The following is a 26,346-nucleotide window of genomic DNA, read 5'->3' as shown; positions in this document are numbered from 1 at the left end:
TCTAAAGTCCCAGTCTGCATCATCTTGCCATTGATGCTGATGTAACTTAACTGCCTGTTTGATTCTCTGTGATCACATAAGTTGCTTTCTCTTACCTGCTCAGCTAGGATATGGAACAGCAGCAATAGAATCAACCTGGGGAAAGTTGATGTAGAACACTGGTACCACAGTGGGCATGGATTTTTCCCATGGTTAATTAGGAATGATTTACAATGATCAGGCATTATTTATACTTTTATTTCCTGTATAACTAATAAAACATATTTGCTTTACAAATGGTATATCATTATATAAATGTTATTTATATACACTTTGTATCAACCAGAGATTAAAATATTGCCTTTTGTGATGAGATTCTAGAAACATTGTCTTCGTTGTACTCATTTCTCCCTGAATTTCCTTCCATTTATTAATTTGATAAATATATACTTGGTTATCTAAAGTATACAGAGGCATGTTCAGTGATTCCAGGATGAAGCTGATACGTATTTTGTCCTTAAGGAGTTTATAGATTAGTGGAAGTAACACAATGTAAACATGAAAAATGGAAATAGGATGTGCTGGATGCCATTAAAGAGTTATAGATCTGTGCTATGGAAGTTCAGTAGGGTAATTGAGTTTTCCCTATCTAAGTGATTCTATTACATCACTCATTACTCCCATCCCCTCATCCTCCCTGCTTGCATTCCCTCCCCAGCTGCTTTCCTACTGAAATCCTTATGTTGTTACTCATTCAAGCTAGTCATAGTAAATAACATGTATGCAGAGCTTCCACATGCACTTTTCTTGTGTGCTATTTGTCTGGGTCATATCAGCTTGGGGTTTAGGTAGGGAGCATTATTATTCCTAATTTACAGATAAGGAAACTGACATCAGAGTGACTTGCCCAACCTCGCATATTGGAAGAGTCAAGTTTTGAACATAGGTCTTTGTACTTGAAATCCTGGGCTCTTTTCAGTATGCTCTGCTGCCTCTCACCCAGCAAACTCTCTCTCCTCTAGCCAGTAGATAGTTGAGAAGAATTAAGTTTGATGAGTTGGGTCAGAATTGGAGGCAGCTTAGTGTGTTTCTAGATGGACACACAAATGAGGCAGCAAAGCAAGACTGTTCAGGCTACTTTTTGAATCATTTCCCAATAAGAGTTTTTAATGACTTGATTTTACAATAATCAGAGATCCATATTTTCATTTGCATCTCATTTCATAGGTGTTGAATTGTTAAAGCATATTCAAAACCAAATTATTCATCATCTCCCCCTCAATCTGTTGTCTCTTAACGTTTCCTTTCTCTAGTAATGACACCTCCAGCTCCGCAGTCTTCTAAGCTAGTAACTTGGAAGTCTTTGACTCCTTCCTAACCTTTATCTCAGCATCTAATCCTATCATTTCCAGCCTACCTCATAGGGTTATTGTGTGAGTAAACTGACAAAATATATAAAGAAAAACTCCGAAAGCTGTGAATGAGAGGTATTTATTTCCTCTAAGGCAGTGCATCTGTTGATGTGTACAGTACTACAAGGCCTCAGCATCCATTCAGAGTTAATGTTTTGTAGTATTGACACTTGATTTAGTGAAGCGTGTACTTAACGTCGGGGCTGAAACTGCATAATCTTAACATTGTTATGGCAATCTGCACTCTTAAAAGCACTACCAAGGGAGGAGAAAAAAGGGAGAGAGAACAAGGCTCTCTTGTGTGATTTGCAGGAGAACTGGAAGTCAAGTTTTCAGACTCCGCTTGGCTATATCCAGAGGTCCTTTAAACTGAAAACTAAAGTTGATTTTATTAATACCACTCCACCACTCATTCTCTGTGACCTAGGGCAAGTGATTTAGCAGTGTCAGTCTCTACATATAAGTTAGAGATAATGATTGTACCTATTTTATAGAGCTGCTGTAAGGATTGAATGATCGGTGTAGACAGCCAGAGTGCCATATATAAAGTATTCAATAAGTGGTAGCTATTGGATTACTCTTCTCCCTCTCCACCTATCTAGAGATTTTAGGTTGGTCCTTCTTTGCCAATTCCCTGAGATAAATAATTTATTTCATGTGGCATATTTATTTAGACTGCATCACATTACACTCTCGCAGTTCGCAAACATTTCCAGGAGGTTGTTGCTCCACCACTTCATTCAAAACTAGATTCACTGTTTTCATGTTTTCCTCTCTATGTCTCTCCTACTAATTTCCCTTTTACGGTTTGAACATGATTCTGATGAACTCTTTCAGTTAAAAACTGTGAGATTAAACTTGTACTCTCTGACTCCGAAGTGAAAGAGATTTTAGGTTCAATATGAGGAATACATTTCTACAATCAGTACTGTCCATGAGTAGAATGGGCTGCCTTGGAAGTCATGAAGTTACCCATGGCTACCTCTATATAAAAGTGGCTTTTGACTAGCAGCTTTGGCTTGCCACTGCTTCCTTTCTCCGATCCAGTCCCTGAGGTCTGCAAGCCGTTTCAGTATACATCGCAGTGAAGAGTCTAACAAACAGATTAGCTACCTGACTTGCATGTTTTTGGCTTTGGAATTTTTGGTTCAGGATTTTATACTGTCATAGCTAAATGAATTGACGAAACAGCAAAGTATAATGAAGAAGTTTATCAACCTTCCCCCACAGGATTACCAAATACAGAAGTGCAGGGTTTAATATTAGACTAAAGTTGAAGATATGGCCCTCAGTTCTCCTGCAAAGGAGCTCTGCAGTGAAGTCACAATAGCCATGGGCCTCTGAGTGCAGCTAGGGTCATCCATACTATTCCATATGTTAAAGTAGAAGAAAATAGTGACGTCATTTGGGAGACTTTTATGCAAAATTTGACAGGTGTTGCATGCTGCTTTCAGGATTAAGAAAATTACATGGGCACTGCTGTGCCCTCTGTGAGATGTTTTATTCTCAGCTGTCACCCTCCTTGTCCCTTGCCCATAACCATTATAGTGGCCAGAAAGTCTGCTTGCCCTCCAGTGATGTGTTTTGAATAGTGCCCATTAGTTTTCAGTAGTTACCCTGGCCTGCATGTTAGCCTTCAGTTTAATGGCCTTTTTTATGTTCATTCATTTTATTTTGTTTCCCATCGTGGTTTTGTTTATTTCTTTTTTGTTTTTTGTTTTTTCTGTTCTCTTTTTTAAAACCGTCGTGGTTTGCCCTTCATATTCCCCAATGTTTGCACATGACAAGATGTTGCCATCCCAACATTACCTCCCACTTCACTGACCAGTGCCACTACTGACCATCTAGCACCAGCCACAACGGGACCATTGCCTTCAGCTCCTCGGGATGTCGTGGCCTCCCTGGTCTCTACCCGCTTCATCAAATTGACGTGGCGGACACCTGCATCAGATCCTCATGGAGACAACCTTACCTACTCTGTGTTCTACACCAAGGAAGGGATTGCTAGGTAAGTGCCTCTGTGTCTGCAGCCAGTTGGCTGCCTCTTGGTCACGGCAGCCTTGTCATGCTAACCCTGGCTCTTGGTATCTGTACCAGTTTTTCGTCCAGAAAATAAGATCACAGAGATGCATATTCCCTAATTTTAGGTCATTAAATAATCTCCGAAGCAGACTAAAGTCCTGGTAGTCTTTCCTTTTCTGGGATGACTTAGGGAGAGGATAGATACAGCTATTGAGGTGGAAGTATTTAAATGTAACTAGGGCTGCCCTTTTTTCTTTTTTTTTTTTTTTTTTTTTTTTTTTTTTTTTTTTTTTTTTTTTGAGACGGAGTCTCGCTCTGTCACCCGGGCTGGAGTGCAGTGGCCGGATCTCAGCTCACTGCAAGCTCCGCCTCCCAGGTTTACGCCATTCTCCTGCCTCAGCCTCCCGAGTAGCTGGGACTACAGGCGCCAGCCACCTCGCCCGGCTAGCTTTTTGTATTTTTTTAGTAGAGACGGGGTTTCACCGTGTTAGCCAGGGTGGTCTCAAACTCCTGACCTCGTGATCCGCCCGTCTCGGCCTCCCAAAGTGCTGGGATTACAGGCTTGAGCCACCGCGCCCGGCCCCTTTTTTCATAAGATTCAGTCAGTATAAGTTCTAGAGATTAAGGTAGACTTAATTTATTAAAGTAATCTTAAATGAATATTTGCCACACCCTTATGTGGTGTGAGTTGCGGAGCTCCAGGGGTTCTCCTTGATGAAGCAAGAGTAGTTAGTGATGACTTTTACTAAAATAGCATTTTCATTACATTCCTCTTCATTTCCACCCCCTCAGGAGCTCACATTGCTCATAGGAGAAGATCCATAATGTCCAGGCTGCTTTATGCCACAGGCTGGCTTCACTTTATCTGTCCAACTTGTTTTTCCTTTTTTCCCAATGTAACTGACTTTCTAGTGAAACCAGTCTAATCACTATAGCCTTTTTTTCCAGTATTTTCTCTTCAGTCACTTCCCCTTGCCCCTTTCTCAGCTAAAGGTAAATTCAGTTAATCCTTCTTGGCCCAGGTTAAGCCCTATTAAGTTCTCAAAAAGCTTTCCCCACCTTTTCAGCACATAGAATGTTTCCCTTGTACGTGTGTTTGTATCCCTAATATTGGCACTTGATTGTGGTAATATGTGATCTTTTACTACCTTAAGCTGTTATTCTTCAATTATGTTACATGTATTTGTGCTGTTTTCCCAACCGGATTATAAACTCTTTGGAAGGAACCATGGCACATGCTGACTGTTCACACATTGCTGAGTAAATTCCTTCACTCTGCTCTTCCAACCAGAATAAGAAAGCTAAGATACCTGTTTTAGTAGGGGCGCTAACACATCAGCTAAAGCTTACATTTCCATTAGCATGCTTATAGTTGATGTATATGATAGTTAATACCAGACTGGCAAGTTCAGCAAGTGCAGGACCCTTTCTTTAATACTCTCAAGAAGTCTAAGTGACACATAATTGAAGACCAATGGATAGAGTTACCTGAATGCTATACTGTATGTTTTGAGTTTTACAAGGGTAGGAAAACAGTTCTATACATAAAAAAGGTAAGACATTCCCACCGAACAGCAAGTTTCAATATCACCATTAAAATATCTTCAATAGATTTTGAAATCTCATTGCAAATCTCGTAAGCTGTCACAGAAGAAAGAAGCCATTTAGTAATTCTGTGTAATAAGCTTTATTTCTACAACAGGTGTTTTGCTCTTACTGTGCCTTCTACCAGAAATGCATTTTCCTCACATTAATTACATCTGGCTTCTTATCTGTCATCCTTAGATGACATCTCCTCAGGCCTTCCCTGAATACCAACCCAAACTTAGCCCCTCGGTGACTGTCACACAGTGGGGTATCAGAGCCAGCTTGTTCCCAAGCTAATTGTTAAATGCTCGGGAAATTTTGCAAACCTAATGACATGACTTGGCAGCTTGAAATTGGGCACGGTGGGAGTATTTACAGTGACAAATGCTACAAACCAGAGCCAGTTGTTAAACATTCACCAGAACACCACTGCTGTCACATCACCCATTTTTTGGTATGTGTGTGGTATTTTTGTTTCGCTTTTTATTTGGGGTTTTTTTTTTTTTTTTTTTTTGAGAGCGCTTATTACTCTCTGAAATTTTCTCTTTTATCAGCTTATTTATTCTGTCTGTCTTGTTCAATAGTGTTCTCCAGCACCTGGAACAGCCTGGCATTTAGTAACACTCAGTAAATATTTATTAAGTAAATACATTAATTTCAATCAGTGGAGAAATAATAGATAATTCAAGTAATCATGTTGAGATTGATTAACCATTTGGTGGGAAAAATAAAAGTTATATCTGTGTCTTAAATTATAGATGGATTAAGAGATAAATATTTTTTAAATCTATAAACATATTAGAAGAAAATGCAGAAATGATTTTTATCATTTGGAGAACAAGAAAGGGCTTTTAAAGGGAGACGGCAAATCGGGAAACCATAACAGGAAACAGTAACAAAGTTACAAATTATAAGTAAAAGATATCCCAAGAGACAGATAATACAAGCAGATGATTCATAGTACTGGAAAGCCCATTAGAGTTAAAAAAAAAAAAAAAAAAAAAGTTTTCACCATCGCAGGCAATCTTGGAAGCAAAATGATGAGGGTTTTTTGTTTGTTTGTTTGAGACAAAGTCTCACTGGGTCACCCAGGCTGGAGTGCAGTGGCACGATCTTGGCTCACTGCAGCCTCCACTTCTCAGATTCCAGCGATTCTCCTGCCTCAGCCTCCCAAGTAGCTGGGATTACAGGTGCCTGCCACCACGCCTGGCTAATTTTTGTAATTTTAGTAGAGACGGGGTTTCACCACGTTGGCCAGGCTGGTATTGGACTCCTGACATCAGGTGATCCACCTCGGCCTCCCAAAGTGCTGGAATTACAGGCATGAGCCACTGCGCCTGGCCAACTTATCATTTTTCATCTATAAAGCTAGCAAAAATTTTAAGTTGATAATATCCAATGTTCAATGAGTTGACAGCTAGGAGGAAACCACTCTAGGTTATTGGTGGCAATATAAATTAGAATAGTCTAGGGAAGGTGATTTGGCAGAAGTTTAACATATTTTAAATATACATAGCCTTCCATCACACTTCTAGGTAACTGTCCTGTAAGACATACAGATATATGTATGCATTGGGCCCTCATACAAACACGTTTATTTATAGCATTGTTTGCAAGATTATAAAAGGAGACTATGTAAATATCCACTGGTAGAAGAATGGGCACATAATATACAGTCGTGCGTCACATAACAATGCTTCAGTCAGACAGACTGCGTATACAATGGTGATCCCATAAGATTATACCACTGTCTTTTTACTGTACCTTTTCTGTGTTTAGACATATAGACAGTTGCCATTGTGTTCCCATTGCCTACAGTGTTCAGTACGGTAACATTAAGTACAGTAACGTGCAGGTTCGTAGCCTGGGAGCAATAGACTGTCCCATACAGCCTAGGTGTGTGGGATATACTCTGAGCTATACCATCAAGGTTTGCATAAGTGCATTCTGTGATGGTCACACGATGAAATCACGTGATGCATTTGTCAGAACATGTCCCCGTTGTTAAGCGGTGCATGACTGTATGTATACATGTAAGTATGGTGCAGCAGTTTTTTTAAATGACCTATCTGTATATTTTGATGTCTATGTAAATGTGTAAAGCAGTGATCCTCAACCAGCAACAGTTTTGCCCCTTCATCCCTCAGGGGATATTTGGCAATGCTGGCAGGGTTTGTTTTTTTTTTTTTTTTTTTTTTTTTTTGGTTGTCATAGCTGGGATGAGGGAAGTACTTACTGACATCTAGTGGGTAGAGGCCAGGGATGCTAATGAACATCCTGCCACACACAGGACAGTCCCACAACAAAGAATTATCCTGCCCAATGTCTCAGTAGTGCCAAGGGTGAGAAACCCTGGCATGGAGACTGTCTGGTGAGATATGCGTCAATATGTGCCACAGTCAGCTCTCAGGGCCGGACAGGTTTTGACAAAAGAGAACTGAGACTTGTTTTTTTTTTTTTTTTAACTATATGTACTTTTATATTTAAATGTTTTTAGTGAGACTCACCTATTTAAATTTTATGATAGATTATGGGTTGGAGTAAGCAGGAATGATTAGTAAACGAATTTGTAGTTGGAAGAGATACAGAAGTTGAATTGGCAGAGGCAGGTGGGCATGACGAGTGTATGTAAAGGAAGAGGAAGTGCACGGTAAGGCCATCTGTGTGTATGCTGTGAGAAGGATGCAAAGGCAAGAAAGCTGGCCAAACTGGCCCAGAGGTTTTGGCAGAAATTAGTAAGAGATTAGAATAAAGTGGACGTTTGGAGCCAGATGCTGGAATGCCAGTGAGAATTTGGACATAATCAGATAAGAAGGGACCATTTTAGACTGTTAAGAAAGTTGTACACTGTGATTTTACTAAACAGTACTTTGGGAACACTACCCAAGATTAAAGGAGAGAAAAAATAGAGTTAGGGAGACAAAACTGGGTAGTAATTATGTTAGCCTGGATATGTGCTAGTTGTCGGCTTGGATGAAGGTGAAAGCAGCGACTCGAAGTGGATAGGACGAATTTGGGAAATATCTAAAAGGAAGATTTGGGAGAACATAATAGTTTTTTGTTGCTTCATTACTTGGTGATTTCTCAATAGCGGCAATGAAGGAGAAGTTAATTCTTTTAAGTCATAAGACTATAACCTGGCTAATTGTTATATAAACAAAACTTTCTTATTAACCTTTATCAGCTTAAATTTTCTTATCTAAAAAACAAGGGTAATATATTTACTTCCCAGATGTGTAGTAAGAATTAAATGTGAGAATGTATGCCACTACCTGTATTTACAAATTCACCCACTTCCTGCATTTGAAAGTTTAGCCACCAGGTGGCACCATATGCCTTGGCCATGAGCTGTAATTCTTTTGGGTACCTGAGTTGCCAGAGATTTCAGAGGGTCCTTTCTTTCTGCCTTTTCAGCTATGGAAATTTCATCTTTCTTTAAAAAGCAGTACTTTTCTATATTAACCATTAAGTGAGAAGTGGAAAGTAAGGTATTCCTGCTATTTATAGCACTTTAAAGATGGATTGAAGCCTTAGAGATCTGTTAGTCTAGTCAAGGGGTTAGCAAACCCTTGACACTGTGCCAAATTGGGGCAATTATTTATTTTTATGGCCCCAGAGCTAAGAATAGTTTTTACATTTTTAAATAGTTACATTTAAAACATTACATAGGTAACTATATAATATCCTCCATTTTGCCTCTTGCCCTATAAATATTTACTACCAGGCCCTTTAAGAAAAAGTTTGCCCACCCTGTCTCATTTTTTCATTTAATACATAAAGAAAGTGAGGCCCAGGCCGGGCGCCGTGGCTCACACCTGTAATCCCAGCACTTTGGGAGGCCAAGGCAGGCGGATCATGAGGTCAGGAGATCAAGACCATCCTGGCCAACACGGTGAAATCCCATCTCTATTAAAAATACAAAAAATTAGCCAGGCGTGGTGGTGGGTGCCTGTAAGTCCCAGCTACTCGGGAGGCTAAGGCAGGAGAATGGCATAAACCCAGGAGGCAGAGCTTGCAGTGAGCCAAGATTGTGCCACTGCACTCCAGCCTGGGTGACAGAGTGAGACTCCGCTCAAAAAAAAAAAAGGAAAGAAAGAAAGTGAGGCCCAGAAAACATTAGTGACTTTTCCTTGTAAGCTAGTAGCATTGCTAGAACTAGAATTGCATCTCCTAACTTCCAGCCCAGTGCTTGCTTTCTATAAAGTGTGCCTTTTTCTTTCCCCTTTGACTCTTAGCTTTCACATTCTAAGCTGAGTCCCACTGTAACCCCACACACTTATGAGAATTGATGTTTCAAATGCTTCTTGAATCTTATCCCAAAACCAAGGATTTTTTTCCTGCATATTAACTTGGTTCTGGGACCTCAGACCAATGGTGTCAGATCACCTATGACTGACTTTTTTTTTTTTAATGGTAATACTTCTTTAGAAATTTGATTTAGGTATTAGTAAACTTCACCTATTTCTCCCATTTTTTTCCCTTTCACATAGAAACAGACAAAAATTATATATATGATATTACTACATGAGATTTACATATCAGAAGGCAGATTTTGTTTTATTCATTCAGTGTATATTTGTGATGCAGCTTCCCTGTGTGACCATTCTGCTAAGTGCTTCTATGGTACACGAACATGAATGAGACAGTCCTTTACTTCAGTTTAAAGTAAAGTAGTCCCCTCCTGTGTCTTTGTAGAAGAAAACTTGTTTCAACTTTTCTGTATAGGGTTAACAAAAGAGACCTGATCTGTACTCTCTCAGAGAGCCTTTAGTTTAGTGTAAAATACAATATAGTTGACTCCCCAGAACTTAACTACTAGTAGCCTACTGTTGACTGGAAGCCTTGCCAATAACATCAACAGTGTATATTTTTATGTTATATGTATTATATACTGTATTCTTGCAGTAAAGTAACCTAGGGAAAAAATGTTATTTAAAAAATCATAAGGGACCAGGTGCGGTAGTTCATGCTTGTAGTCCCAGCACTTTGGGAGGCTGAGGCTGGTGGATCACCTGAGGCCAGGAGTTTGAGACCAGCTTAGCCAACATGGCAAAACTTTGTCTCTACTAAAAATACAAAACTTAGCCAGGTGTGGTGGTGCGCACCTATAGTCCCAGCTATCCTGGAAGCCAGGTCACGAGAATCCCTTGAACCCAGGAGGTGGAGGCTTCAGTGAGCCGAGATCACACCAGAGCACTCCAGCCTGGGTGACAGAGTGAGACCCTGTCTCAAAACAAACAAATAAAAAATCTTAAGAGAAAATATTTATTGTACATTAAGTGAAAGTAGATCATCCGAAAGGTCTTCACTTTCAGGTTGAGTAAGCTGAAGAGGAGGAGGAAGAAGAAAAGGGGTCGGTCTTATCATCTCAGGAGAGCAGAGGCAGAAGAGGTGGAGGAAATGGAAGCAGGGCAGGAAAGGCAGGCACACTCGGTGTAACTTCTGTTGAAAAATATCCGCTTATAAGTGGACCTGCACAGTTCAAACCTGTGTTGTTCAAGCATCAGCTGTACTTCTCTTTAAGACAGGGATCATCTGTGATCAGACCAAGTGTCAGAAACCTTAAATTGTAAGAAATCAGTTGATCCTTCCTTGTAAATCTTGTGATTGAGAGATTTAACTGAAGATAAAATAGTATTTTTAGGTATCTCAAGTATCTCTGAAAGATAATTTCTGTTACCACAGTATTCTTTTCCAGGGACCTAGCTGATTATAGAGGAAAAAAAATCCTCTGTAAATATTATGTGGGTACTACTGTTGGATTTTTTAGTTAAAATAAAGTAACTTAAAGAACTATAGAAAATTACTGAAAAGCACTTCTCTGCAATGCAAATGCTCACAATCAGACAAATTGGCATATGGTCATTAGACCTAAACAAATTTTAATCTGCAATTTCAAGACAAATTACCAGTATTTTAAAGTAAGAATTTTAATTCAATAAATTAGAATAATTTCTTCAATGGAGTAGTTTGAGGCTCTTTAATTACTTTCTCAAGACAGGTATAGCTCTTTCCTCACATGAATGACAGTTCCTAAAAGCCAACTGTTTGTCTAAAACAAATTCCTTCATAATATTTGTTGAAAACTCTTGATTATACAATCTGGTTTTCATTCTAGTGAGTACAATAGACTGAGCGTGTTTGTGGACCTGTGTTGGTCACACAGAGACCCCAAGACAGAACGTAGCAGCCACCTTTAGTGAAGAACCTAGATAACTGGTTTTAAGTTTTCATCTCATAATATTTAATACTAGACCACTGGATTTGAGTTGTTTGTGATAAAATTTGTCAGACATTTCATATCAGCTTTAAAATCATTGAAGTAGTGTTAATTTTTAAAAATAAATTATAAAAATCAGTATTATAATCAGCTTATTTTATAGACTGAGTTACACTTAGGATTTATTTAAATGTTTAACGTTTTTATTTCCAATTGTAAAAAGTGGTAACCTCTAGCATTCTTTTTATTGAGAGTCTCTTATCCAGAATATACACAGCATTCTTTGATATTTTCTGTGAAATATCATTAGGTCATACCAATATCCACCTTCCATCAGTTTCCCTAAAACTCAGTGATTTCTAAAGCCTAGAAAGTGGATGACTAGCTGCCCCATTTGAAATGGCATTGAGAAGAGCCCTGTGTCTTCTCTGAAAGGAAGTTGTGATTATGGTTAGCAATATCAGTAACATTTCAGCAAGAACATCACCGACTTGTCAGATATATATGCCCTTGCTCTTTTGCCAGTCCCCATCTTCTTTGCACTGTCCTACCCCCGGAAGCTTCACTGTCTGAGAGCTAATTTGACTTAAAACTGATAGATTTTTATGTAGAGTGGAAAATGAAACTGTACATTCTAGAAATATTCCTAATTGATGCTATTTCTCTGCAAATCCTTGTTTGTCTAAAGGGAACGTGTTGAGAATACCAGTCGCCCAGGAGAGATGCAGGTAACCATTCAAAACCTAATGCCAGCGACTGTGTACATCTTTAGAGTTATGGCTCAAAATAAGCATGGCTCCGGAGAGAGTTCAGCTCCACTGCGAGTAGAAACGCAACCTGAGGGTAAGTCTTCCACCTGTCTGTCAGCACCCCCTAGAGGTAGACCTTTCTGAAGTTCTGCCTTTGTTTAGCCTTGCACACCATAGGGGAGCAGAAGATAACAGTTCCTTACCTTCAGGGCCCTTATCAACTATTGGAGACAAAATTAATTTACATCCAAAAACAGCAAATAGGGCCGGGCATGGTGGCTCATGCCTGTAATCCAAGCACTTTGGGAGGCTGAGGCAAACGGATCCCCTGAGGTCAGGTTTTCTAGACCAGCCTGGCCAACATGGTGAAACCCCGTTTCTACTAAAAATACAAAAATTAACTGGGCATGGTAGTGAGTGCCTGTAATCCCAGCTACTCGGGAGAATAGCTGAGGCAGGAGAATCACCTGAGCCCAGGAGGCGGAGGTTGCAGTGAGCCGAGATCGCAACACTGCACTCCAGCCTGGGTGACAGAGTGAGACTCCGTCTTAAAAAAAAAAAAAAAAAAAAAAGCAAATAGTATGAGACAATATACTTCTGTTGATGCTTTTCTACATGTTCATATTTTACTGACCCTTTAAGACTTAGCTCAGATGCCTACTAGAATCTTTCCTCTAATATTGTTATCTCCACAGTTCTAAGGTATTTATTACATTCTTCCTTCAGTTATGATTATGAACTTATCTTGCTGACTTTATAGCAAAGACAGAGCCTTTGTCATCTTTACATTTCCCACAGTGTCTAATGTAATGCCTTGCACATGAAGTAGGTATTTAATGATTGTTCTTAACTGGATTGTCTATCTTTAGGCATATGATGCTCTTTAGAATCTCCTTGAGGCTTTATTTTGGACCTGTGGTCTTTTGTGCTACATAGGGTTACTTCTAATTACATTTCTAAGATTTTCTGTGACTTGAGTGTCAGTCGGGTTTATTTATAGTATAAATGTGTTGTATATCTTACGTGTGGGTTGTAAACTATAGGCCCAAAATTACAAGCAGCCAAATCTTAATGAATGCTTTTCCTACTTGACGTTTTTGTCTAGACTTTTGCCTTCTTTTAGCACAAGTTGTTTTTCCTCGGTGTATTCTTCAGTCTACTTTTACTATTAACAGCATTAGTTTTTCTGTATTAAAAATCTCCAGTAATAATAAAATATTTTACTTTAAGTAGAGAGTATTTTAGATATATTTGTAGAGGCTACTGACCAGGCAACTAAACAGATTAAATGACTTTACCAGTAGAACTATAGAAATAATTTAAGAACTTTACCTGATGGGTAGAATAAGTCAAGAAGCTGGAGAACTTCACTTTCTAATGCCATGGCAAATCACTCACCTGTCAAATATTTATTGAGTATCCCCTATACCAGGTAATGTGCAAGATACTGGAGATGCAGGGATGAACAAGCTAGGTCTTCTTCCCTTAAAGAAGGAGCAGGCAAGATAGGAGACCTTTCATCATCTCAGTGACAGAGATTGAAGATATGAATCAAACCCAGTCAAGAACAAGAGGGCCATCACAGAGTCAGGGGGTTGATTTAAGGGAAGAGTGTGTTCTCATTACAGGTGGGATGTTGAATTTTACAGTTATCTATGTTCAGACAAGAACAGGAATACTCTATTAGGTTTCAAGCTCAGTTATCCTTCATCAGCTTTCATATAGAAGCATCATTCATGAAAGATACTAGGATACAGAATAGAGAAAACTTACTGTAAAAGATAGAAAAGTCAAGGCAGGATCCTAGGGAAAGATGAGACCTGAGGCTGGCCTTGAGGCATTTGACTTAGAGCAAGCTTATTGTGGGAAGGAATTTGCATGACCCAAATCCCAGAAATAGAATCTAACAGTGCACATGCAAGGTAAGTCATGATGGAAATGAAGGAAATGCGAGGGTCTTATCCTGAAGCTGTAAACCTTCTGAAACTACATGAAAATAAATCTTTGAGTCTGTACATACTCACATTTCCCTTGGAAAGAATCTGTAGTTTTCATTATCATTTCACTTCATATGTCAAATTGTTGAGAACCACTGGGAGGGTCATTGTCAAATTTAGAGATGAAAGAAAAGGGGTGAAGAAGAGTAGATTTATTGAGTGCCCACCATGTGTCAGCCACTGTGTTAGGCAGTCAGGAGGTAATTTTTAGGCAGTCAGGATGTAAAGATGAGTAAGACTTGACTTCTGTCCACAAGGAGCTTATGGTCTGGTACCATAGACAACAGTGTGATGTGTTATCACCTTAAGGAAAGTAGGAAGCACAACCATTTATTCAAGGAGTTTGGCTAAAAGAAAATAGTTACAAGAATATAGGTAGAAGGGGCAACAGGTTCTGGTGAGGGTATTTTAGGGATGGAGAAGAGACTAACATGTTTTGGCAAAAGAGAAGCAGTTTCTGAAGAGAGATTTGCATTTCTTCTGGAGGTGTTCAGCTTGTGTGGGGGAGGCGTAAATGTTGGAACCAGCCCTTGGAAAATATTTTACATATTTAGTTTCACAAACCAACTTAACATTTTTTCCATTTATTATGCCACTGTACAGCTGAAATGAAAGAATTCATTAGCACCTTTTTTAGGATCATATTTGCCTACACTTGGCCAATGAATATATTGAAAATGATTTCAAGAGAATTTAGGGAGTGTTTTGTTTTTCTTCTCCTTTAATAAGTTAGAGGAAAGTTTCCCATAGCAGCAGAAGTGTGACAAATCCCACCTGTCAGGCTGCACAAAATGCGCCCTTAACTTAAGTGAGTAACATGATTCATAACTAAAGCAAACAACCATTAGAGTAACCATATTCAGATTTCTCTACTTTGGTAGCAAAATTAATCTTAAGCTATGGTGCTGTTATTCAGGAAAGCCAGTTTGTTTTACATTTTGTTAGTTTTTTTTCCCTTCCCAGTTTTTAAATCTAATGAATTACAGAAACACTAGTGCCAGAGAAATGTTTTCAAATATAGATGTCTACCAAAGTGTAGGCATAGACAGCTACACAGGATTTGTGTATAAATTGGAACTGGAACCTGTCAATCAGACAAAAAGAATATAGTAAAAGGGTAGGTATGTGAGCCATTGTAGGAGACAGAGCCAGCTAGACACTTAAGCAGTCAGCCGGTGATCCAGGCCTCCAGTCACATGCATCCTGTCATGGATATTGTAATCATCTCCTGAAAGGTCCTCTTGAGCCCATGTTTTAGAATCAGCAAGTACTCGACTCCTGGGTCCACCACGAGCTAACTTTCCCATCACTTAGGAAAGATTGTTAACTTCATAACCTCACCCGTAAATGAGGATGATAATATTTATCTCATTTGGTTTAGTGCAAAGATTATATGAGAAAATACATGTCAAGTATTTAGTGCTTGACTGACTGTAACCATTCAATAAATGGGAGCTGTTTTACAATTATTATTCTTTTATCTACTCTTGTTCCTTTACTGTTTTCTTCCATACATGTGTTCACATGTCCTTTCTAAACACAGATCTGATCATGTCATGCTCCTGCTCCTAATTTTTCAGTAGTTACCTAACACCTACTAGAGAAAATGTGAGCTTCAATAGCAGGACATTAGAGGGTTCTTCACTATCTGATCGGTCATTGTTTTCAACATTCTGTCTCCCATATCCACTCTGTTTCAACCAAGCTGAACCACTTAACGCTGTCTTTTTGTATATTCTCCCTATTGACCCCATTGACTGGAATGATTTTCCCCTTGGTATCTGAGGAAAGTGTTCATTTTGCTTGACTCCAAGAATTCTTCACCAATCCTCCTTTTCCCTCCCAAACTCCTCCCAAAGCAGAATTGTGTACTCTCTCGTCTTTCTGTTTTTGTTATAACCATTACCTAAATCTGTTAGCACTTAAGACGTTTTTTGTAACTGTTTATGTGTCTGACTTTCCTGCTAGACTGGGAGTTCTTTGTGGGCAGGAGTCTCTTCATCACTGTATCCCTAGTGCCTACCACAGCGCCCGACAAAAGAAGGATCTCTTTCTGTGGTGGTTGCCTTTTATGTCTTGTGTAGGCCCACTGCAAAACTGGGATTTTATAAACCACAAGGAAAATTTTTCAATGTAATTTCTGGCTTTGATTTGAATCATAAAAAGGAAAATGTGTTTATATATTATTCTAAAACCACTTCAATCAAATCCATTGTTTTCTTAGCTTCTGTTATTTTTAAAATATGGCCAATATGACAATATTGCCAAGAACGGTTATTGAGGAGTGTAGCATTTCATTTATATCTTGCTATCTCAAACTTTTCTTTCTAGTTCAGCTCCCTGGCCCAGCACCTAACATTCGTGCATATGCAACCTCGCCTACCTCCATCACTGTTACGTGGGAAACACCAGTGTCTGGCAATGGGGAAATTCAGAATTATAAATTGTACTACATGGAAAAGGGGACAGATAAAGAACAGGTATGAAGTGAAGCAACTTTTCAAACCATTGATAGGAATAGTAAAGTCAAAATATATTTCCAAAACTCAATAGTTGGTTGACTGGAAATTTGAGGGAGAAAAAGATATATAGGAAATGAAAAGTTGACAGATTCTATTTCTTTGTACCAAGATTTATTGTGTAGTTTTTACCAGCAGCGGTCACTGAACATCAAGCAGTATTTCTAAGTAAATTGTCAGTTTATGATTAATCTGCTTTGACTGTTAAAGAACCTTATGTAAAAGGGATAAAATCTGTTTCATGTAGAATATAGAATTTGTATAGCTAATTCTTTAATTTTCAACTTTTCTTTTGGCTTGAGTTGTGTATGTATAAAATGTTTTATTTTATTCAAGGATGTTGATGTTTCAAGTCACTCTTTCACCATTAATGGGTTGAAAAAATATACAGAGTATAGTTTCCGAGTGGTGGCCTACAATAAACATGGTCCTGGAGTCTCCACACAAGATGTTGCTGTTCGAACATTGTCAGATGGTGAGTCTTTCTTCCTCTGGAACAATATACCACACTTGGTGCCCCTAGTGGTTTACTTGTAAGATACGGGCTTTGATGTCTAGAAGATTCAGTTCAGATCCCAGTTCTACCTCTTTCTGGTAATACGACTTTAGTAAAGTCTGAACACCTTTCTTTACATGTAAAATGTAGATAATACTAACTTTATTGAGTTGCTGTAAAGATTCAGTGAGAAAGCACAGAACATAAAGTGCCTCTTACTGAGTAGGCTCTCAGCATTTATATTTTTAGCAGAAGCTTTTGTGTAAGTAAATACTATTGCTTGTTCATGACACAGACCATTCCAGGGCTTTTGGAAGACTAGCCTTGTTCTACTTAGCAATCATATTTGCATGCCAAATTAGTCTTTCTAGTTCCTCCATATTTATGACTGTTGTATTTCTCACCTGTGACTGAATTTCTAAATTAAGTTATATACATACCCATGACCTAGAGCAGTGTTTTTTGAACTACAGCTTGCCAAAGAGATTAAGTAGGCCAAAACCAGCATTTAAAAATATGTATATTTTTAGAATAGAACAGAAAAGATAGAGTTCATTGCACTTACTAAGGGTATATGTTGTTTCATGAAACTCAGCTAAATCTAATGTTTTAGAAAAATGTCTTTTTTTAAAATTTATTTATGTGTATACAGCTCTTATATACACATGCTTTAGAAGCTAAACTCCCTTAAGAAAATAGTCAAACTTAACATCACCAATAAAAGAACAGGCTGACATCACGTGCCTCCTTATGTGATATGTGGAGGAAGACACAATATTACTTCTGTTGTATTAGTCCCAAAAATATTTAACTTGAATCTGATCATGATGAAACAATGAGACACATCCCAATTGAGGGAAGTTCTGCAAAAAAAAATTTTTTTATTTTAACTGACTTGGATTCTCAAAATATATTAGTTTTGTGAAAGAAAAAAAAGGTTGAGGAATCATTCTAAAATCTAGATTAAAGAAGAGTAAAGACATATGAAATAAAATATGTATGATCTTTGGATCCTGCATCTGGACATAAAAAAAAAAAACAGCCATAAAGGACACTATTGGTATAATTACTTAATGTTAGATACTTACAGTATTAGGCAATAGTAAATATTAGATGTTATTAGCTATATTAGATAATATTTTTGTGTTAAAATTTCTGAGTGTGATTTTTGTATTGTGCATTTTGTTGGAGGATGTCCTTGTTCATAGGAGATACGTGGCGATACACACTGCAGAATTTTGGAGTGAAGTATAATGACTGCAGTCATCTCTCAGATGATTCAGAAATAATATGTAGAGAGATAAATCTGTGTACATATACATAGAGTAAGACAAATAAAGCAGAGGCTGCAGAATATTAATAATTGTGAATCTGAAAAGAATAGCCATTCATTGTACTATTCTTGCTACTGTTTTCCATGGGCTTGACAGTTTTCAGGATTAAAAAGTTGGGAGGTCTGGTGCAGTGGCTCACGCCTGTAATCTCAGCATTTTGGGAGGCCAAGTCGGGCAGCTCACTTGAGCCCAAGAGTTCAAGACCAGCCTGGACAACATGACAAAACCCCATCTCTACTTTAAAAAAAAAAAAAAGTAGCTGGGCATGAGTGGCACACATCTTTAATCCTAGTACTCAGGAGACTGAGGTGGGAGGATCACCTGAGCCCAGGGAGGTCAAGGCTTCAGTGAGCTGTGATTGTACCACTGCACTCCAGCCTGGGTGACAGAGTGAGATGCTGTCTAAAAAAAAAAAAAAAGTTGGGAAAAAGAAAACAAACTGTAGGTGGTTATACCTTGGCTACTGAACTACATAAGCCAGTTAGTCAAGATATTGGGGAAAAATTAAGGGAAAAAAAAGTTTACTGTAGGCTCTTAAATCTATACATGAGGCAAATTTTAACTGCATTAAGTGTGTTGGCATGTTGACTACAGTATCTGTGGGAACTGAACACATCTCAGCATGGTGGCTAGGGGAAGCACTTTGGAATAACACAAATCTTGGTTCTGATACCAGGTGAAACAAATATCTTGGACAAGTTAACTTCCCTCTACCTCTTCTGTAGTTTTCTGATCTACAGAAAACTGGGAATGATAATAGAAACTCCGTCCTGAGATTATTATAAGGAATAAGTTCCTGCCATGTAATGACCATGCAGCAAATCTTTGCTATAATGGTGGTAATGAAGACAATGATAACAGCTATGTTGGATGCCTCTGCAACTCAGTCACTTCTTAACATGGAGATGACTGGATCATTAATGTACATTTTTCAAAACACGATGTGCCTAGGTTCTACTCTAGACCCTCATTACCTGAATCTCTGAGTGTAGGCTTAAGGCACTTTGCTGGGCACAAATTACAGAAATTAGCAAGACATATTCTTTTGTCTTCCAGAAGCTATAGTACAGTGGGCACTTAGTTGTATACCTGGTCACCAAATGTTAGAGACAGAAAGAGAGAGGTTTCCATGAGTGGATTAGGAGAGAAGGGCTAAAGTCAGCAATTTGTGAGTGCAGAGAAAACAAATTTGGTTTACTTTGCTTGCTCTCACCAATACGAAGGGAGATATTAGAGAATGTGTGGGCCACACACTTTGAGATAACCCTGGGTTATGTTCTAAAGTGAGGAACTAGGCCAGGCGCGGTGGCTTACGCCTGTAATCCCAGCACTTTGGGAGGCCGAGGCGGGCGGATCACAAGGTCAGGAGATCGAGACCATCCTGGCTAACACGGTGAAACCCCGTCTCCACTAAAAATACAAAAAAAAAATTAGCCGGGCGTGGTGGTGGGCGCCTGTAGTCCCAGCTACTCAGGAGGCTGAGGCAGGAGAATGGCGTGAACCTGGGAGGCGGAGCTTGCAGTGAGCCAAGATCGCGCCACTGCACTCCAGCCTGGGCGACAGAGCGAGACTCCGTCTCAAAATAAATAAATAAATAAATAAAAAAGTGAGGAACTAAAGTTATGTGGCTGTTTGTTTAACCAGCAGTCCCAAACTTCTCACATCTAAATGAGTATTTTCTGATATCTGGTTGCCTCAGGAAGCCAGATGGTTCACTTTACCAGCTGTCATTGCTTAAATATCTTTGCTCTACTTGGGAACTGCCTTCAAAACCAGCTTAGAAACTCCACAAGAAAAGCCAGGCTTACTGATGTATGTATATCTCATTTTGATCCATAATGTCATTACCCCGTTCAGTCACTTGCAGTATTCCAGAAAAACATGGTTGTCTGCCAAGATAAAGATAGACCAGGGCCAGATGCGGTGGCTCATGCCTGTAATCCCAGCACTTTGGGAGGCCGAGGCAGGTGGATCACCTGAGGTCAGGAGTTCAAGACCAGCCTGGCCAACATGGTGAAACCCGCATCTCTACTAAAAATACAAAAATTAGCCAGGCTTGGTAGCAGGCATCTGTAATCCCAGCTACTCAGGAGGCTGAGGCAGGAGAATCACTTGAACTCAGGAGGCAGAGGTTGCTGTGAGCCAAGATTGCGCCATTGTGCTCCAGCCTGGGCAACAAGGGTGAAACTTAGTCTCAAAAAAAAAAAAAAAAGATAAACCATCATCAATAATACTCAAAAGAATGCATTTAAGGTTCTGAGTACATATGAGGTCTAGAAAAGTTGAGAGATTTTAGAAGAGTTCAGAGCCACTATACATCCTTGAAATAAATATCTGACTTCTCAAAGGTACAACCTGACCTGGGTGTGGGTGCTTTCCCATATGAAAGTGTCTTATGGGCCGGGCGTGGTGGCTCAAGCCTGTAATCCCAGCACTTTGGGAGGCCAAGGTGGGTGGATCACGAGGTCAGGAGATCGAGACCATCCTGGCTAACACAGTGAAACCCCGTCTCTACTAAAAATACAAAAAATTAGCCAGGCGTGGTGGCGGGCGCCTGTAGTCCCAGCTACTCAGGAGGCTGAGGCAGGAGAATGGCATGAACCCAGGAGGTGGAGTTTGCAGTGAGCCAAGATCACGCCACTGCACTCCAGCCTGGGCAACAGAGCGAGACTCTGTCTCAAAAAAAAAAAAAAAAGAAAGTGTCTTATGTTAAAAATTGAACCAGGAATGGCCATATGTCATCCACATAGTATTGTCAACATAAGGGCATTCGCAGCTAGTTTAGATCTCGTCACGTAATCAGTGTTTGAGATTTGCATTTGTTTAAAGTCCAGCCAAGATGATCACATGATGGGTGATGTGTGGGTGATTTAAAAAAAAAAAAAATTTTTGTTTGCTTCTCTAGTTCCCAGTGCTGCTCCTCAGAATCTGTCCTTGGAAGTGAGAAATTCAAAGGTAAAACTTTATGACGCTGCTGTACATTTTTACTGGTATACTATTGCGCCTCAGAGGGGCTTATAGAAAGGGAGATTCTGTGGGAAAGCATCAAAGTAAATGAATGGCAGTGTTGTAATAATCTGCATTTGAAAATACTAAACCTATAAATTAGAACCTAACTGAAAAAAATCACAAGCAAAGAAATAAAAAGACATAGATATTACACTTGCATTAAAGCTGGGCTTAAAAACCAACTCATTTATTCTCCTTAATTTTGCTTCCTTTCTCTGACGCCAAAACTACTTTAGCGTTTCTGCAAATAAATTGCTCTTTTTCTGTAGAACATTACATTCTAGATGTTAACTGTTCCGAACCTTAGTGGTACAGCAGAAGGAAATAAGTTGTTTATAACATGGTTCCTTAGTGCTGTGAGATGAGCCCATGTGAATCAAAGGCAGACCTCTGTCAGATTGGTTGTATCTCCTCAAACTGTCCCTCCTAGCCAAGTTTGCTGTGTTCTTAGGGCCATGTATGCCTCTCAGAGGCTCAGAGCCATTCTGGACTACACAGACAACTGAGATATTCAGTCCTTTCAAGAAGTACTATAGAGAGCCAAATGCAGTGGCTCGTGCCTGTAGTCCCAGCTGCTTGGGAGGCTGAAGTGAGAGGATCACTTGAGCCCGCGAGTTCAAGGCTGCAGTGAGCCGTGATTATGCAACTACACTATAGCCTGAGTGACAGAGTGAGACCCCCTACTCTAAAAAAATAAGAAAGTACTATAGGACTCCTTTTTTTCTTTTAAGAGGCAACCAGCTGTTAATTAATCGTCCTCTTTTTAGAGAGTTTTAGATGAAGATTTCAGCTCTTCTGCACTGGACACGGGAAAGAATCTTTATACCTAATAATAGTTTACTTCCCTAATCCATGTGCTTCTGGCCTTCTTATACTTTCCTTCTGAAAACTTTTCTGAGACTTTTAGCCAACATCTTCTTTCTGGCAAAACAGCCAGGAGATCAGGGGTCCAGAGGGTACTACTTGAATGTATAATCTTCCCATTTGATCCTTGAGGGTTTTAGAATTTAAAGGTATTTTTGAGTGATTGTTAAATAACTTTGTAAAACTCTTGAGTACCTTGCTGCCTCTATGCTTCTTCTCTTTACACTGTAAAATCAGGATAAAAATATGTAAAATAGGACCAAGCTTTTGATATATTCAGCCTTTTTTCTATAATCCTGTCTTGTGCAGAGTATTATGATTCACTGGCAGCCACCTGCTCCAGCCACACAAAATGGGCAGATTACTGGCTACAAGATTCGCTACCGAAAGGCCTCCCGAAAGAGTGATGTCACTGAGACCTTGGTAAGCGGGACACAGCTGTCTCAGCCGATTGAAGGTAAGCTACCTTGCACATAGGCAAAAGGTAGACTGTGTCTTTCTCAGATATTGAATTATGCTTATCTAATGACTGCTCTGAGCTGTCGACTTACACAATTTTAAAATGGTTCAGAAAATTTTTAATGGTTCAGTCCACTTCTGACTTGATAAAGATTAGTAGAAAACATTTTTAAAGGTTCTGCTATCTCTGAGTGGTGAGATTGAGTTTGATTTTTCCTTCCTTGTGTTTTCTGCATTCTCCATGTTTTCATTTTTGCATGTATTTATTGTTTTTTTGTAATCTGAAAAATGATTAAACAAAGTTATATAAGCATAGAAATTACTCCACTCAGTCTAGTTGGTAACTGAGGTCTACAAAGTGGTTTTTGTAACACCGACCACCACTCGTGTGTACGTGGCCTGAAACAGTATTTGTGAATAGCTGCCTTATTGCAATGATCATATATGCGACTATGGACACGATAACATTTTAGAAAATACTATCAGGCATAGCTCCTTCTGTATAGTTTTCCCTTCATATGCAACAGAATAAGTGGCATACCTGGTAAAAATGGATCCAAATGTATATCTAATGTGGGTTCACCCTGGAGATGACAGAGAATCCCCCTGTCTTCCTCAAGTAGGGGAAGTAGAGTTGGCTAAGCAAGGGTAAGGTTCTTTTGCAGGAGAAACATGGGAGCCAGATGAAGTGCTTTCACCCTGTGAATATTGGGATCATGCCTACAAAGAATTGAGACAGATGCCCCAAGCTGTCCTTGTTCCATTGGATTTTCATAGATGCTTAATATGGCTGCAGAATCGACTGTAGTCTGAGCAGACCCCATCCTGCCCACTCCTTTATTAGTTTAGCAGTGTCAAGACAAGACTCTGTCCTGCTCAGTTACACATGCCTCGGCTTTGGCACCATCACCCTACTTCTGTCCTAGGAGTAAACTCACATGGGCTGGGCCTGTTGGAGTATTGCCTCAGCTGCATCGGCTTAGTTTTGTCACTCAATAGAGCCCATCTGTTTTGCAAGCAAACAGATGAATTTGAGTCTAGTACATTTACAACCAAAAGGTGTGAGTTATCTGTAGCTGTAACAGTGTAGTCACAGGGCATGTTTAATCTTGGGACAAAAGCTCTGACTTGGGTAATTTTTTTGCTAGGAAACTCCAAAGCATGCTGGTGGATAAGAACTATAAGAATGGGCGATATTGTCATTATTATCCAAGCCCAAGAATTAATTTCATCACCCTTTGGAAACTTTAACTTTCTTTATATTTTGTCTCTCCGGGGTAGACATTGAAAGGATTACAGAAGCTTGGCATCACCCACTTTCCTGGGATCCCAGGGACCAGGTTCTTGAGAGAACCAAGATCTGGGGCCAGAGAGTGTCATGTTTTCCAGCCAGGTGCAGTGGCTGATGCCTATAATCCCAGCACTTTGGGAGGCTGAGGCAGGTGGATCGCCTCAGGTCAGGAGTTCAAGACCAGCCTGGCCAACATGGTGAAACCTCATCTGTACTAAAAATACAAAAATTAGTTGGGCATGGTGGCACGCACCTGTGATCCCAGCTACTCAGGAGGCTGCAGCATGAGAACCTCTTGAACTGGGGAGGCAGAGGCTGCAGTGAACTGAGATCGTGCCACTGCACTCCAGCCTAGGCAACAGAGTAACACTCTGTCTCAGAAAAAAAGCATAATGTTTTCCCTTGTTTATGGGTATAAGTTTCTAAAAATTGAGAGAGCCATTGACAGTGAAAAACTGTGCTCTGGTAATCAGCAGGCTTCTCACTCCTCACCTCACAAATGGGATTGACTTCCTTCAAAATAGGAGAAGGTGAATGTTTGTCTCCAGGGGCATATCTTTCAGTCTTCCAGCTTCTTCACAAGAACCCCACATCTCTTAGCTGCAGTCCGTATCATGACTGCAGTAGATGGTGCTGAGAAATATCACTAAGGGAGCAATGGCCACACATGTTCTCAAAGTCAGTTTCAGCTGAGCATGATGGCTCACTCCTGTAATCCCAGCACTTTGAGAGGCTGAGGCAGGCGGATTCCTTGAGCTCAAGAGTTTGAGACCAGCCTGGGCAACACGGTGAAACTGTGTCTCTACAAAAAATACAAAAATTTTAATGGATAAGCAGAGACTGGAAAAAAAAAGTATAAAAATTAACCAGGTGTGGTGGTGCTCGCCTGTGGTCCCAGCTACTTGAGAGGCTGAGGTGGGAGGATCATTTGAACCCAGGAAGCAGAGGTTGAAGTGAGCCGTGATTGTGCCACTGCACTCTAGCCTGGGCAACAGAGGGACAGTGTCTCTCCAAAAAAAAAAAAAAGTCAGTTTCATATTTTACTCTACATTCAGATAAATAACATTTGCCATTCGTAAGGCTTTTCATTTTGAATATTTAGTTGTATTTATTATATACTAGGCACCATTCCTGTTGCTGTTAAAAAAAGAATATGGTCCTTGCCCATGAGGAGATTATTCATTTTCTCAATGAAACATTTGATGTGTAAGCAAAATAGAATTTTTATGGTAAAAATGGCTTTATATTTATCAAGAAAATTCTTACATTTTAAAATCATATCTGGATTTATTCATTTAATAGATTTCATTGAACTTTTGTTGGCCTGTTCTGGCACTGAGTATACAATAGTGAACAAAAATGGAGATGCTTGCACTCTTAAAGCATTAACTTGAAGCCTGATAAGTATTAGGGAGCAATATGGATCACCAAGATCCTTTACCAACAACACATTATATGATTAAATTTTAGGCAGAAGTAATTGTTGTTATAGCACTAAACAGATCTTGCCGTATCTTTATGATATGTATTGTATACCTTAGTTGTAGCCTATAAACTCTATAGGGTACTTAGAGGGAGAGGAAACTCAGCCTTTTTGCATGGTACCTCATTTTTGCTTGCTTTCTCTTACATCCTAATTGTCCCCAAAAGACAGGGAATGATTGGTTGAATTCTTTCAGGAGCTTCACTGAGCAGTGTTTGCTAGTAGTCCAGATGATTATCTGTCAACAAACAGTCTAGTACTTTCTGGTTCATTGAGTTCAAGAAGATAAATTGACTTGGGTCCAGGCATTTTGCTCCTCCCTTTTGTCTTGCTCCTTGCTTTGTGGGGCACAGATTGTCAGGAAGGCCTGTTGAGATAGAACCTACCAACTCTTCTCCCCACCACGGGACAGGATTAGTTAACCAAACCAGGGCTTTTCTTGTGTCCTGGCCAAGTTACATTCTCAATACTGTTGCCCTGATTTGTAGAACAGACTTTTCTGTGTGCATCTTTGTTGCCTTTGATACATTCGTAGATCACGTACTTTATTAGCTGGTAATAAATTAAAAGTTGCGTAACAAAGGGTTGGGCCAATTTCCACTTTTACTTACTATATAATCTATGAGCAATTGGTTGTTAAGGAATAGATTTTGAGACCATATTTGGTGCTTAAAATTTTTCTGCCATGGTTGTGAAGTGGCTCGGAGAACAGAGGTAACTCCATAGGATTTACATCTTTGCATTCTTTCCTTCTTAGGTTTTGGTGCCTTCTAAGACCAGATATCTTTGTTCCTTTGTTATAACTCTTTCATTGTTCTTGGCCTCTTTTTGGCCTTAGCTTTCTTTGTAACACAATAAAGGGATTGCATTGAATGATCTCTCAGGTACCTTCAAGCTTTTAAACAAAAGTCTGTAATCTCCTGGG

At 39.5% G+C, this 26,346-nt stretch overlaps 1 protein-coding gene across 1 annotated transcript in view; it reads left to right on the top strand.

Annotated features, from left to right (window-relative positions):
* NEO1 (neogenin 1) overlaps positions 1–26,346 on the top strand; it is a 269,841-nt gene that overhangs the window by 195,256 nt on the left and 48,239 nt on the right. The window contains 6 exon segments of the mRNA XM_033189458.1: positions 3,240–3,399; positions 11,909–12,063; positions 16,298–16,446; positions 16,822–16,960; positions 21,221–21,270; positions 22,498–22,645. Coding sequence (XP_033045349.1) covers positions 3,240–3,399; positions 11,909–12,063; positions 16,298–16,446; positions 16,822–16,960; positions 21,221–21,270; positions 22,498–22,645 — 801 coding nt within the window.

The sequence above is a fragment of the Trachypithecus francoisi genome, unplaced genomic scaffold (genome assembly GCF_009764315.1).
Source record: "Trachypithecus francoisi isolate TF-2019V2 unplaced genomic scaffold, Tfra_2.0 Lachesis_group3, whole genome shotgun sequence".
In the NCBI taxonomy this organism is placed as follows: domain Eukaryota; kingdom Metazoa; phylum Chordata; class Mammalia; order Primates; family Cercopithecidae; genus Trachypithecus; species Trachypithecus francoisi.
Note: the sequence above shows the minus strand (reverse complement) of the source record. Positions and strands in the feature narration are given on the sequence as shown.